Below are 13,009 nucleotides of genomic sequence, written 5' to 3' on the forward strand. Positions count from 1 at the left end.
AGTCCGCAATTGGAGATGGCACAGGTTACATAGATTTTGTGATGTCTTTGATTAGCCTGACATAAAACAGAAACAAAAGCCTGTGTTCCCCATGCAAAAATTCAGATGATCAGGGCGTCTTGGGTACTGCATTTCTTTTTTTTTTCTTTTTTCTTTTTTTTCTTTTTTTTTTCTCACAGCAATGAATGAATAATAAAACCAGCTTATGAACATCTCAGTGAAGACTGATAATTGCAGTTATCATCTTCTGTGATCAGCTGTAGTTACGAAATTCAATTAGTTAATTTTTCCAAATTACCAATGTCCAATGGTCTCTTTGGGTAGGCCAACATCTCGTAAGTCTCAAAATTTGCCTGTTTTAATTAAAAAAAATATATCCTAAAATCAGCTGTGGTTGTAGGCTTTCTTCATTCTTCCTTTGTCCTGAACAACTTGCTGAAAAGGAACTGCCCTTGTTGTGGAAGAAGAGCTGGAGCAGCTGGGGAAGCAAGTTACTGCTTTAACAACAATCACTTGAAGATGCTGAGGCAGGACATGTTTTTAATAAATAACATCATCTCTTAGTAGACAAAAATAAAAAGTAAGCTTGGATTATATTCCAATTTGTGTTCCTGTGCTTTCATCTTTTTCCAGGGCAAAAAGTGTAGTACAAACCAGTACAGTGGCCATGTCAGAACAGGACTGACTGGAAAAAAAATAGCTTGGTTTGGCATAAGCTCTACTATGATTCCTAGTCATGGAAAATATCCAGTAGTGTTACACTGGAAGCAGTTGGATTACACGTATACCTCACTTCTTCTGCAGATCATTAATGTATATGCAGTGACCATACATGCAGGTTCAAAAAAATTACTAGCTACTGCTGACATTTTCACCTGTGCAGGGAGGGGCCCTTGCCCACTAGGAGATCAGTAATAAACTGGCACAAACAACAGGGTCACTCATACTTATTGGCCATCCAGTCTGCTATGTTTGCCTTGCTACTAAAGTTGCAACCTTTTTTTTCTTGGTGATGCCAAATGATCTACCATGGAATTTTGGTCAGGTGCAGGAGGCACCATTGAAAGGTGTCTACTTAAGCAAAGAGGCTGCTTCCTCTTTGGAAATAAACTTTTGCAGTATAGTATTTCTCAGTAAAGTAGTGAAAGGCTGAACAATGCTGTTTTCTTGCCAAAGAAGATGTGCATATCCTTCATGACACCAGTGTTAAAAGGACTCGCACAGTATGGAGGACGAACCAGCAGCACCTATTAATGCATTACGTTAGCATACTGTTCTATAATTTAATGCTCTATTCTCTTCTCTGTCAAGCTGGTAGTTTATTAAAATGTCAAAAGTATGCACAGACAGGTTTATCATCTTGAATTCCTTTTCTTATAGCCCAATATTCCCACTCAAAAGCCTATCTCTGAAATAACTAGATGCTTTAGACTCCTTCCTACAAGGAAACTCTGGTGGCAGTAGCTGCTCCCAGAATAGCACAAGAGAAAGAAGGCAGCCTACTATCTTCTATTTCCAGATCACAAGTGAGACAGCAAAAGCAGGAATAACATACTGACCAAGGCTTACAGCAGCACTTTAAGAGAGAGAAGAATAAAGTTTCAGTTGCCTTTCATCAAGTCATTTCTTGGTTCTTACTGCTACCTGCACAGGAGAATGATAGGAACTATTGGTGAAGATACTGTGGATGTTCATGGGAATGTAGTACAGTGATGACTTAAGGACCGCATGCTGTGAGTTTGAGTGGTTTGGCTCAGCCAGTCACTCCCAGAGAGGACTGTGTTAGCCCCTATGGGGGAACAGTAGTGGGGAGCTGATGCTGAAGAAATGAAGGCAGTTGAGTGAAATCGTCTGTTTTGATATTTCAAACAAGTAGAGGCTGCTGTCTGTGAGGCACTGTGTGTACAGACTGCAAAGAGTCTCTATCACAGTTGGAAATGTGGTGTTTCATTGTGGTCACTGTGTTTCTACCACCACTTGTTTTCTTCCTTCTGACCTTCTGTACTCCTTATTTCTTTGGCTTTTTTCTTCTTTGTTCCTTCTCCTGGGCTTCGACATCCACAGCAAGCAGTCATGCCATCTTCCTTAGCCCCATACATACGGCATGCAAAAGAAATTCAGTCCCTTAAGTGGTGTTTGTCTCAGTTTTTCATCTGTCAAGTATCAGTAACCTGAATTTCTCTCTCCTGTAGATAGTCTGCAACAAGCTCGTGGCTGTTGGGGAGTAGCTGCAGATCCTCAGAAGTTGCCTGTCTGCCACTGGACTCCTTCTCCTCCTTCTGCTAGGAAGACTGTGCATCTGTGGGTCAGAAAAGAATAATCAGGATTTGAAACATGTTCAAAGGAAATTTTAAACACAAAACTTGGCACCATCACCCAGGCAATTGGTGCTAGAATCTGACTAACTCCATTCTCTCGGGCGCTCTGCCAGTCTCTGCTGTGGCCTTTGCATATTTTCAGGCACAGACAAGTTAAAATACTAAAAAATATTTTGCAGTCTGCCACCATAAGCAGCTGAAAGATTGTGCAAAGCCCTTTAACCAATGGCTTTAAGGCATGGAAAGTACAGCCTTCATATTTTATTTATTTTTTAATATCTGCAGAGAGGGCATTTCAGAAGTTCTGAACTCAGCAGGGCTCTATTTCCAGGCAAAACCAAAAGACTTATCTGGCATGTTTTCAAATGGCTGCCCAAACAACTCTCCTCAATAAGAAGTCTCACATGGAAAATTCAGCTGCCTTTCACCTGGATATTTGATAGTTATACTTTAAATGTTCTCAAAATCTGTAATAGCTTAAAATGAAATTTTGAGTGACTAGAAAATATTTCTTTTATCCAGTTGGCTAAGACAAAAACTTTGACCAGGACTGGTGGGGAAACAAGTGTGCAACTAGAATAGCAGCTCTGGGGGCTGAGGAAACATTCCAAGCAAAGAAACTGGAAAGCCAAACTTACAAATGGCCCAAAGCCTTTAACACCAGTGCAGTGAAACAGCCTCAACTGTAAGCACATCGAGGAAGTGACCAGTTGATACTGGTGAAATAAATTAACTTCAGCATGGATTTTTATCGTGGATTCAGCTTACAAAGTTAGCAACTACTTAACCCTGCCACAGACTTGCCATGGCTAGTGAGCCATTACTGCAAGCATTTATTATGACTGTAACATAGAGAAAAAGTAAACAGTATGGGGCTGCTGTATCAGTGGAGGAATAAGAAACACTATGGTGAAACAAACTGGAGTGCTTGGGAGGCACGTAGGGCCATTAAACACAGCTGGCATCCTGTTAAAGGGTAAGAGCAGTGGGCTTCATATCTGCCTGCTCTACCCAGACAGTAGCAGTATGCTGAGCAAGTGTTGTTCTTCAGACATGTTAGTGTCTGATAATGAATGGTGCCCCGCTTCCAGGCCACTCCATAATTTCACAGCAATTCAGGAAATTGCCATCACACTCGCTTTTCCCATTCAGCTGTCACAGAATGACCCCCTACTGCTGGTCAACCAGCTCCATCCTACTTCCCATCAACCAACATGTGCCTCCACAGGCTGTTGTGTTACCTCCCTCCACCCTCTTCTCAGAGCTCCCAGCTATTCGGATTGTACCTGTAGAACGAAATGTACTCTGCTTCTTCCTCCAGTGTCCTTTATTCCTCATTGCCGAGCTACAGAGGTTTCAGCTCCGTGGAATGAGCCACAACATGCAGAAAATGTGGTGCATTTCTTGGAGAGGATGAAGTTGCAGCCTTCCAGGTCATGTGGCTTTTTTATTGTTGTGGTGCTGGTTGATCCTTGGGTTGATAAGACATTTCTCCAGGCTATCAGCAATTGGCAAATCCTGCGGTTGCCTTACTTGTCATGTTCAGTTCAGAACTGCTTGTGTATTTCCCTTGTTTCAGAGTACATTGAGAGAGCTGACCTCAGTTTGACATAAAGTGCTGTTTGGAACTGCTTCTTCTTTCACAAGTTAATTACTCAACAGAAGTGAATGATGACTAGCACTAGTAGAGAGTAATACCTGATATTTCAATGATGTTGCTGACCTACTGACTTAAGAGACTTGTACTGCATGATAAGTAGCAAAGGAACTGGTACAGAGGGAGTAACTAACAACGCCACCAAGATCTGGCAAAGAGCTCTGCCTTCAACATCTTGAAGGCTGGCTACAAAGTGATGTGCCAAAACCATTTGGGCAGATAGTGCTAGGTGCTACCTAACAGTAACACTGAGCTATCTGCTTCAGGCAACCTGCCAACCTTACCAGAGTTTTGCTCACACACCTGATTAAAAAAGATTAGCAGCATGTTGAGCAGCCAGGCAGGTGAGCCCTGGAGGTGGAATATACCACTTAACAACCTGTTTTAACAGTATTAAAAATTGCATGGCTTGGGCATGCTACCAACACAAGAGAGTTTATCCCTTCTGCATTTCCCCTTGTACTAACAAATGAAATCTTAAACCTACAAGTTAATATGTTTGAAGACTAGTTGAAGGAAGCAAAATAAAAGATGTGTTAATTAGATGTGAAGTAACCTTACCTATTAAGGTATGAAATACAGCAGCTACAGCGCCAGCCACAACCATGCACAAAACTGCTTTGGTCCTGTCTCTCTTGCTGTTCACAAACACCAGACCTACGTTTTTGAAGTCACTCATTGGACCTGTGAAGAACTTCATCAGGGAGTACGCCAGCCCGTAGCTGGCCAGCATTTCCACAGCATCTTCCTTAACTGCAGCGATGCCCCTATTCAAGGCCTGTTGAAACACAAAAAGACAGAGAAAATACTGCAGCAAATGTGAAAGCATAGCAAAACAATCTTCTCCAGACGGTGTCTGAAAGAACAAGTTCAGCTCTCACTGTTTACACCCTGAGTTGACTTTTGTTTCTCTGGGTTCAGCAGCAATAAGCGATGTGACATAAGCAACTTCATAATTGCATACAGCCTGTAAGTTCAAGTCATATAGATTTGAAGATAAACTGTGTTTTAGAAACTAAGGTAGATATCTACTTCTAAAGTATATCATGCAATTCCTGCTATACCAGAAGTTAGTTTTTCTCCTTTTTAGAGTAATTGTATGACCTGCTAATATTCATAGATGATACAAGACCCTTTAAATGCCACTTCGAGGCCTTAGGTCTGAATTAAACAATGGACAGTCCTTGTAGGCATCTGCACAGGTAAAAAACAAAACAAAACAAAACAAAAAAAACTCTAACGTTATTAAATGCTGAAATTTCAGGAGCTCAAAGGTTTTTTTTCCTGTGTAATGAGATTTTCACTATATCCTATGATTTGTTTTGAATAATGGTACTGTGCCATGATGTTTATTATTATAAAACTAGGGCAAATATGCACATGACTAAACATATCTGTTCTGCTTTCATGTATTTTGCATTTAGGTTTAGATTGGATATTAGGAAGAATTTCTTCACAGAAGGGGTGGTCAAGCATTGGAATGGGCTTCTCAGGGCAGTAGTGGAGCCCCCATCCCTGGAGGTATTTAAAAGAAATGCAGATGTTACACTAAGAGGCATGGTTTAGTCATCTGACTTTGTAGGTGAGATTAATGGTTGGACTTGATGATCTTGAAGGTCTTTTCCAATCTAGATGATTCTATGATTCCACAAGGTTCTGATCCTATATTTATTTATGACTCGTTCTAACAAATTTAAAAAGAAATGCAGCACATGTATTTCAAGGCATATTCAGGTTCAGATAACCTCACAAGTCATTCCAGGTCTGTATTTAGGAAATGTTCACCAATGAATTGCTGAGAATTAAATGGATTATTTTTATTGTTATGGTAAACCACAGCAAAAAATGTGTAACATTGCTTCAGATTCCAGCTTGTAACAAAATGCTTCTAAAATTTCAAATACAAATGACAGAATGATAAGATTTATTTGCAGTGTGACAACATCAATCATCTGATATATTCAGAAAACTTAAAACAGGATTAGTTTCAAAAAGCATGAAGGATGAAACATGACTTGTTTTCACAAGTATTTAGTTCCTATGGGTTACAGCTGTTGTGTGCTGACAGGGCTGCGCCACTTTGGCCAACCAGGAATATCTCTCCAAACCATGCTGCAAATCTCAGTCTATCCACTTCCACAGTACTTCCAATACTGCTTTTTTTTTTTTTCTTTCTTTTTTTTTTTCTGAATGAACAAACCACAGACAGCGTATCATCAGGTAACTGTGGTGAAGTCCATAATTCGAAGTTCCATTTCAAATGTAAGCATGGACTTTCTGTTGCAGTCTTTTTCTATTTTCTTTTTCTTTCTTTCCTTTTTTTTTTCAAAGACCCTATAAGCAAGCAATTTCCACTGACTTCAAAAATCCCACATCCGCATAGCAGAAATTAGCATTTTACCTACCATTCTTATCACTCTTTCTGTAAGATGTGCTTAATTTTTGAAGCTAAAGCTGCACCACCAGCATAGTAAAAAGCTGTAGAAAATGCCAATGTCTCAATCCCTGATATCTGCCAAATCTTTATTGCAATGTGCGCTGCCCTGAACACTTACAGTTCCAATGTTTTCATTTGTCTTGCTCCATTTTATCCCCTCCTGAAAATAACCTGTGATAGGTACTGAGTATCTGCAGCTGCTATACACAACCTTTTCTGCAGTACAGATACTTCCATCTGTTGCACTGATAAGAGTTCAAACTATATTAAAATCACAGAATCGTAAAATATCCTGAGTTGGAAGGGACCCACAAGGACCATTGAGTCCAGCTCCTGGGTCCACACAGGATCACCCAAAAATCAGGCCATTTGTCTGAGAGCATTGTCCAAATGCTTCTTGAACTCCGGTGGGCTTGGTGCTGTCCTGGGGAGCATGTTCCAGTGACCGATTATTAAATCTGCAGATGGCAAATACAGTAGTGGGTGCATAAAACTGTACTTGGGCAATCTGTGGAAAAGACTGTGGCCTGTGAAATAAATAGTTAAGTTTAGCTGCGTTTTATGATGATGGTAGTAATGATGTTGCTTTTCATATCAAGACATACAGTTACAAACTGTTCGTTTAAACTTCCTTAAGATGCTATACCTCCCTGTTGCTGTTGCCAGTAATAGGGAAATACATGTAACCTTAGATTATGCCATGCAAAGGGCTCCTTCGTTATGGCTATTTCCTCTCTTTTCTTTTGCCCACACTGAAATATTTCTAGCAGCTTCAATTTAAAGAGAAGCTGTTACCCAATTTCAGGTGATCTGATTTAAAAGCTTCCTGTCACTTGCAAACAGCTCAGTATCTTTTCAGCACAGCTTCAAAAGCACAAGTGCTTCCTTACCAGTTTGGACAACTATGGACTATCAGAGTCTGTGGAGGAAGACAACCTGACAAGGTCCCTGGGATAAGTGTGGCTTTAAGAAATCACACTGTCAAGTGGCACGGCAGTATGATCCCTCCCTAGGGACACAAACCTCTGTAGAGCACAGTGCTCAAGCCAGTGACACTAGCTCTGTGTGACTGTGGCCCCTGGGTACCTAAGTTTTCCACCCAAGTAGGACAGACAGGAAGCCTTGAGTGCTCTAACCTCTCTTCCTCTCTGGTTTTACAGGCTGAACTCTGACCTCTTTTGTACCAACAAATGACAGCCAAGTAGATGCTTCTGAGTAATTTTCCCCAGACAGACACTGTGTACCAGGTAATCTAAGCTGGCAAAATCCAAAAGGGACTTTGTAAGAGGTTTGTTGCCATTGGTTTATAGTCCTGTGGAACAGTTGGCTGACATGATGAAATACTCTAGAGGCCACCCCTGAAAAAGCAATGCTTCTAAATGTTTCTTTGGAAAGATCCTGAAGAAATGAATAGTCAGTGGAGCAGTATACAGTTGGTTTAACTTCTGTAACTTTCTTTTTCCATTTCCACTTTCAGATGACAGTGCAAAAAGTTCTTCATCCCCAGCTTCCAAACACTCTACGAGAACAAACCTATTTGTGCCACTGAAACTGTAATGACGTATTTGATATCCTGAAATCCACAAGAAATCCCAGATATTTGGTAAAGCCAGTTTGGGGTGCTATACGAAAAATACAGGTAGTTGATAATCTCCCAGTCTAATTTCCTGTTAGATTTTCAATTAAATCTTTCACAAAGGAAGAAAAATATAAACCAGGGCAAGGACTTATTTTTTTTTATCTGATTGCATTTTATACACTTTCTATGTGCAAAAAAAAAAAAAAGTAATAAAAATTGATCAGTAGCATGTGTCCCATTTGTTTCACATAGAACACAGCCTATCTCTGTAAAGCTTTATGTGGCTTGTCAACAAAATCACACTGAACTAGGTAGTAATAATAATGACAGTGCTTATACAAGAAGTTAGCTTGATCATACATATTGCAGATGTCATTCTACTTTCAACTGGCTTATCACACCTAACTTGAAGAGAGAACTATGAAATCCATATGCTAGAAGAAAGGCTACTGGGGATGGAACATCCTCCTGAATTTAATGAACAGCTAACCTGGTGTGTCAGTTCATGAAAACACCACAATAAATTGCTTTTCTTCAAAATGATTACAACAAAACCACTCACTGACTTGCTCACTCTTCTTTTAGAAATACAAAAACAAGCATAGAATACTTCCTGGCTGATCACTACCTAGTAAGAACGTGAACCAGCCAGTCAAAATAAGTCATATTCCTGAAACACTTCTCAAAAAAACAGGCATCCAGATTTACAGTTAGTTTTATGCAATGTCTTGTATAACACAGTATGTTATTACTAGAAAGATGAGATCTTTGCTAGAGGACATGGAAACAACACCTTGAGCCCTTTTTAATGAAAAAATGTGTGCTGCCTCTGATGTTTGCTAAAGTCAGAGAGGGCTAGTGTTTTAAAATTCCCATCCGAAAGATTCAAGTCAGAAAAATATGAATACGCTTAATGACATTTCAAGCCAGTAACCACATCTTCAAAATTGGGTACTGTTGCTGGCTTTATCTTCTTACAAGGAACATACGTGACCTTTATCAAATTTCTAGGAAATGCATAAAGGATGAATCCAACAATCTTTTGCATGGAAAGGCAGTGATTTAAAAAAACAACTGTGAGAAAAATGTCAAAGGTCTAGCTTGTCCTATTTTGCATGGGTTTTCCGCATTATTCACTAATATTGGCAGAAAAAGTTTGGTTCCTATCAACAGCTCCACATTTCTGTTGCCAAAAATTCGAAGTTGTGTCTTAGGCTGGTTCTAAAGTGTTTGATTACTTCTCACGATCCTCCTATGAAATAGCTCAACAAACATTTGTAGGATGTTCCCCCTCCCATTGTCTTTCTTCCAACCTCTCCTCTCCTAAGACAGAGGAAGAGAGCCAAAGTATTCAAAGACCAAGCTAACATAGGGAACGGTCCTTCTCTGGTGTCCAGTAATTCCTGTTTTGATAACTGTTGGCTGAGTTTTCATTTAGTAAATCCTGTCACACTGAAGTTTTCAGTGTCAAGTTTACCAGTTGGCTCTGGCTATTTGGCTTTGCCCTGTCACACCTGCATGAACTGCACTGCCAGAATGGCATGTGACAGACCCAATACATATCAGCATGAAATGACCAGACTACTGTATAAGTGCTGAGCACTGTCCTATCTGTAGCTTTGTGTCTTATAAAGGCAGGAGTCAATGGTAAGTAATTAGAGGGAAATATCTAGTGCCCTGTGGTTAAGACTTCCACATACATGCAAGTGGGAGAAAATGGGGTGAAATGGCTCTCAGGCATTTTTTCTGTCTCAAGAAGGTTGTGCAAACATCGTGTATGAAGAGAGAGCCCTGAGGGGGTAGGAGTCTGTGTAGTTAGAAAATGACGACTGATGAGTGTTCATCGTAATGTGCTGTTTTGTTATTGTTGTTGTTCTTTTGCAATGCTTTTATCCTAATTCAGCCTCTCTAGTTTTGGGCTGGCATCTGCTGTTGATCATGCCTCAGGTGACTGAAAGGCCACCTGAGGTCAGCTCCTATTAGCCCTCTGCCGAAACACCTCCTCCCTCCTCTCCTACAGCCGCTGCCAGTCCCCACCACCGCTAGGCCTTGCCCTGTCCACACCGCCGGCAGTGCTGAAATCGGAGGCTGCAGCCCCAGCCCCCAGGCAGAAAGATGAAGAGACACCCACTCGGGGAGAGGGACACCTGTCTCTGGATGACTATCAGGGCTGTCCCAAAAAGGAGAGCTACATTTTTTCTGCCTCTTGCTGCCTCCTATTTCGAAAGAAACTGGAAATGCAGGGCATGTATCAGGGCTTTATCTTAAAAAAGAAGTTGGTGTACTAAAATTTCAACCAAATTTACTCTGCCTACCTAAGTAAGGAGAACATGGCCTAGAAATGAAAAGCAAGAACAAGCATTTTTGCAAGACTCTTACTCTAATCTTAAATGCCCGCTACTCTGTGACCATCACAAGGCTCTCAGCTTTACTTGTTGACACTATCCACTCGCTTCCCAATGTCAAAGCTGTATGAAAGTATGCCCTGGGAGAAGTTTAAATGAAGACTCTAAATCCAAAATAACATAATTTCAGAGCATTCAGCTTTCACTTGACCCAAGATGCACCAAGGAACGGTACTTTTTAACAGGCAGTCAGGAGACATATGAATAATTAGGACAGCAGTGGCAACAATGAACTCAGTGAAAAAGGGAAATCCTTCCCATTTCAAGAACTAATGCAGAGGAGGACACACGGGAGGGCTGGGAGACTAGCTATGGCACACTACCCTTGGGCACTTAGTGCCTGTATTCATGAACAACAACCAGCATAATAAGGAAGAGAATAATACAAAAGCAACAAACAAAGCCAATAGGGGACTGCAGGACCACAGGAAAAAAAAAACAAAAACAAAACAAACAACAAAAAAAAAACAGACTCAGAGAAGCCAAAATGCTCCCCAGTTAAAACATTTGACAAAGTGCCAGAATATTGACAACAGGAAGCAACCTTGGAGGGGTGAGCCGGCTGCTGCGGATGGGCACTATCCCAGGGAGGTGGAGAATGTGGATCCTGAAGCCATGAGAGCTATGGAGCATGACAGCGGGAAGCCCTTTGGGATGCATTCCCCAGCAAGTGCCCATTGAACGGTTGTCACTCACACCTGTATGAAGGAGATCTAAACCACTGCTGTTTCCATGACTGCTGAGGAGGAAGACATTCCCTAAGGTGGGACCACAGCCATTACCTTTATTTTACCAAATTCTATTTTGATTACTTTTAAGTGGAAGAAAGCACGGAGGAGGTACAAACTAATATCACATGTATATGCACACAAAGAACATTTGCCTTAATCACAAGTGACACAGTATCTGCAGCACTGCTCCTCCTTTTGTTTTTCACTTCTCACAGAAACAGCTGTGGCTACTGCTTCTCTTCCTGCGTTACATCCCCAAAGTAAAAAGCAAGCTCATTTACTATCACCACGTATTTCATAAAACTGTATCTTCTCATTTTTATAAATTAAATCTCTGCAAAGACTGTTATAACACTTGTTTGTATGCACACAGCAAATTTAATCTATATAGGTCCCATGCCTGTCAGTTTGGCAGTTCTGTCATACTGCCTTTTTATTAGCATTCTCTCCATCTATGCTGAAGCATTCCTCACAGATCTTTCCTGAAATGGATATTGCCACTTTTTCCCTGATCAGATCTTCTCACTAGGCTCCAAAGTGTAGTCAGCTTCAGTCAGGAAGGGACTTTTGGGGGCCGGCATAAAGCAGGTTGCCCAGGGTTGCAACGGGGAAAATACTGAGCACTTTGGAGGAGATGTTGCAGAGAAGACTCCACAGCTTCTCTGGACATCCCATTCCAGTGGTCGCAAAGCCACCCTCACCTGAATCTTCACATACAACAGGAACTGGATCAGAAGATCCACGGCCATCTCTCCTGCACATTAGGGCCCACAATCCCAGTTTGAGTCAAAATTTCAATTTTCCCAGATTTCACCTTCCTTTTCAACAGCCTCTTTTGTATCATTGCTTTGTACTACCTCTCCTTCGTGCTGTCTTTCACTGAAGATCTCGTCAATAATTTATCTATATTTTCACCTCACTGCAAGAAATTATTTAGCTCTGCTTGCCTTTCAATTTTCACTCTTCCCTTTCTGCTGTTATTAGCTTTAGCACAGCTATAATTCACCATACAATGGAATAGTATTTTTCAGTTATTTGTTTCTTTTGTGTTTCTAAGTTCATACATTGCATATGAAAAGCTGGGCTACTCCTCTCTCATTTTTTCATTTATTAAGAGGTATTTTTTCACATAACGTTACCTCCCATTCCCAATTACAAAACCCTGTATTTCATCTAAGTCCACTTTTTTTTTTCTTTTTTTTCTCCTTAAAAAATTCAGTCTAGGCAAAGACCCAAATTGAAAAAAAAAAATAATCCAAACAAGTATTTTAACGTATCTGCAAAATACTTTTGCCAATTGCAAGAATAAGGAAAATTAATGAGTTTTGTTGATTTTTAAACCATTTTTCTTGAACTTCTCATGCCAAAAAAAAAAAACTTAATATATGTGGAATTTGGTGAAAGCTTCAGAAATTTGGCAGAGTCTATCTATCCATCAAAAGTGCCTTTCAAACAGACCAAAGTTTGGCCAACCATCTGCCACCCACCAGTTGCACTGGTTCAGCAGAACCTGTTAGACTTCTTCAACTGCACACAAATCTTGCCTATATTCCAGCTGTATTGAGTATGCTCCTGGGTATTAGGCTCGGAACACTTAAGGTCAAGCAGCACATAGCAGAGACTGGGTAGGTTCATGTCCTCAAGGAGAACAAGGAAACACTACCTCTATCATTAGCTCGAAGAAAAAAGAAAGCATTTCTCTTTCCATGGGTTGAAAAAGCAGTACCCTATGAGATTTCTTTCTGCATGAAACAATGAGGTGATTTATTCTCCTATCTCAGCTCTTGTGGAAAGTATACGGAAGGCCAGATCCATAAGATTTACTGCTTTAGCTCTCTTAGTTCTGTACACTCCCCATTCTTTGTTGGTGATTAAGATCCCA

General features: G+C 40.6%; 1 protein-coding gene across 1 annotated transcript in view; it reads right to left on the minus strand.

The window, feature by feature from the left end:
- Positions 1–13,009, minus strand: part of ANKH (ANKH inorganic pyrophosphate transport regulator) — a 100,729-nt gene that overhangs the window by 37,374 nt on the left and 50,346 nt on the right. Inside the window, exon 2 of the mRNA XM_032183121.1 lies at positions 4,537–4,753. Within this exon, the coding sequence (XP_032039012.1) occupies positions 4,537–4,753 (217 nt within the window). The remainder of the gene's footprint in view (positions 1–4,536; positions 4,754–13,009) is intronic.

Source organism: Aythya fuligula, chromosome 2, assembly GCF_009819795.1.
Source record: "Aythya fuligula isolate bAytFul2 chromosome 2, bAytFul2.pri, whole genome shotgun sequence".
NCBI classification, from domain to species: Eukaryota; Metazoa; Chordata; class Aves; order Anseriformes; family Anatidae; genus Aythya; species Aythya fuligula.